Raw genomic sequence first — 541 nt, 5'->3', positions numbered from 1 at the left:
AAAGGTAACGCTCCCACCCTAACCCCTCGGAATACTATACCCCGAGGACAACGTGGCCGAAGAATGTAACGATGAGAAAATAGTCACAAGTCCGGTTTTTAGCTTCTCGTTGCCATGACGACCGGGCCAGAGAGCGCCCTCGGAGGACAGAGCTGGACGCCGCCGCCGCCTGTGAGTGCAGCCCCGGTCTTAATTGGCGTGAGGCGGACGGGACGAGAGGGGAAATGAGGCATTAGTGGCGAGGAGGAGATGGAAGAGGAGGGGATGATGAGGTACGGAGAGGAGAGGAAGGATATGGTAGGAAGAGGAAGAGGTGGGTGAGGAGGATGTTGAAGGGGAGAATATAGAAGATGACGGCGTGTAAGGAAATGGGAGAAAGCAGAAGATGGGATAGGAAGAGGAGGAGATGGAGGAGGAGGAGGAAGATTAGGTAGGAGAGATTGAGTGATGTAATCAAGCTATTTATAGACCATTACTATGGGCTATGTAATGTAATGTTATATTCTATTTATATTAATTTGGATGATTTATATACTCTTCA

At 49.4% G+C, this 541-nt stretch overlaps 1 protein-coding gene across 1 annotated transcript in view; it reads left to right on the top strand.

Annotated features, from left to right (window-relative positions):
- The first annotated feature begins 114 nt into the window (after window positions 1–114).
- Window positions 115–541, top strand: part of LOC119591091 (putative nuclease HARBI1) — a 12,707-nt gene continuing 12,280 nt past the window's right edge. The window contains exon 1 of the mRNA XM_037939811.1: window positions 115–171. Coding sequence (XP_037795739.1) covers window positions 115–171 — 57 coding nt within the window. The remainder of the gene's footprint in view (window positions 172–541) is intronic.

Source organism: Penaeus monodon, chromosome 28 (assembly GCF_015228065.2).
Source record: "Penaeus monodon isolate SGIC_2016 chromosome 28, NSTDA_Pmon_1, whole genome shotgun sequence".
NCBI lineage: Eukaryota > Metazoa > Arthropoda > Malacostraca > Decapoda > Penaeidae > Penaeus > Penaeus monodon.
This window is presented reverse-complemented; position numbering and strand designations above follow the sequence as displayed.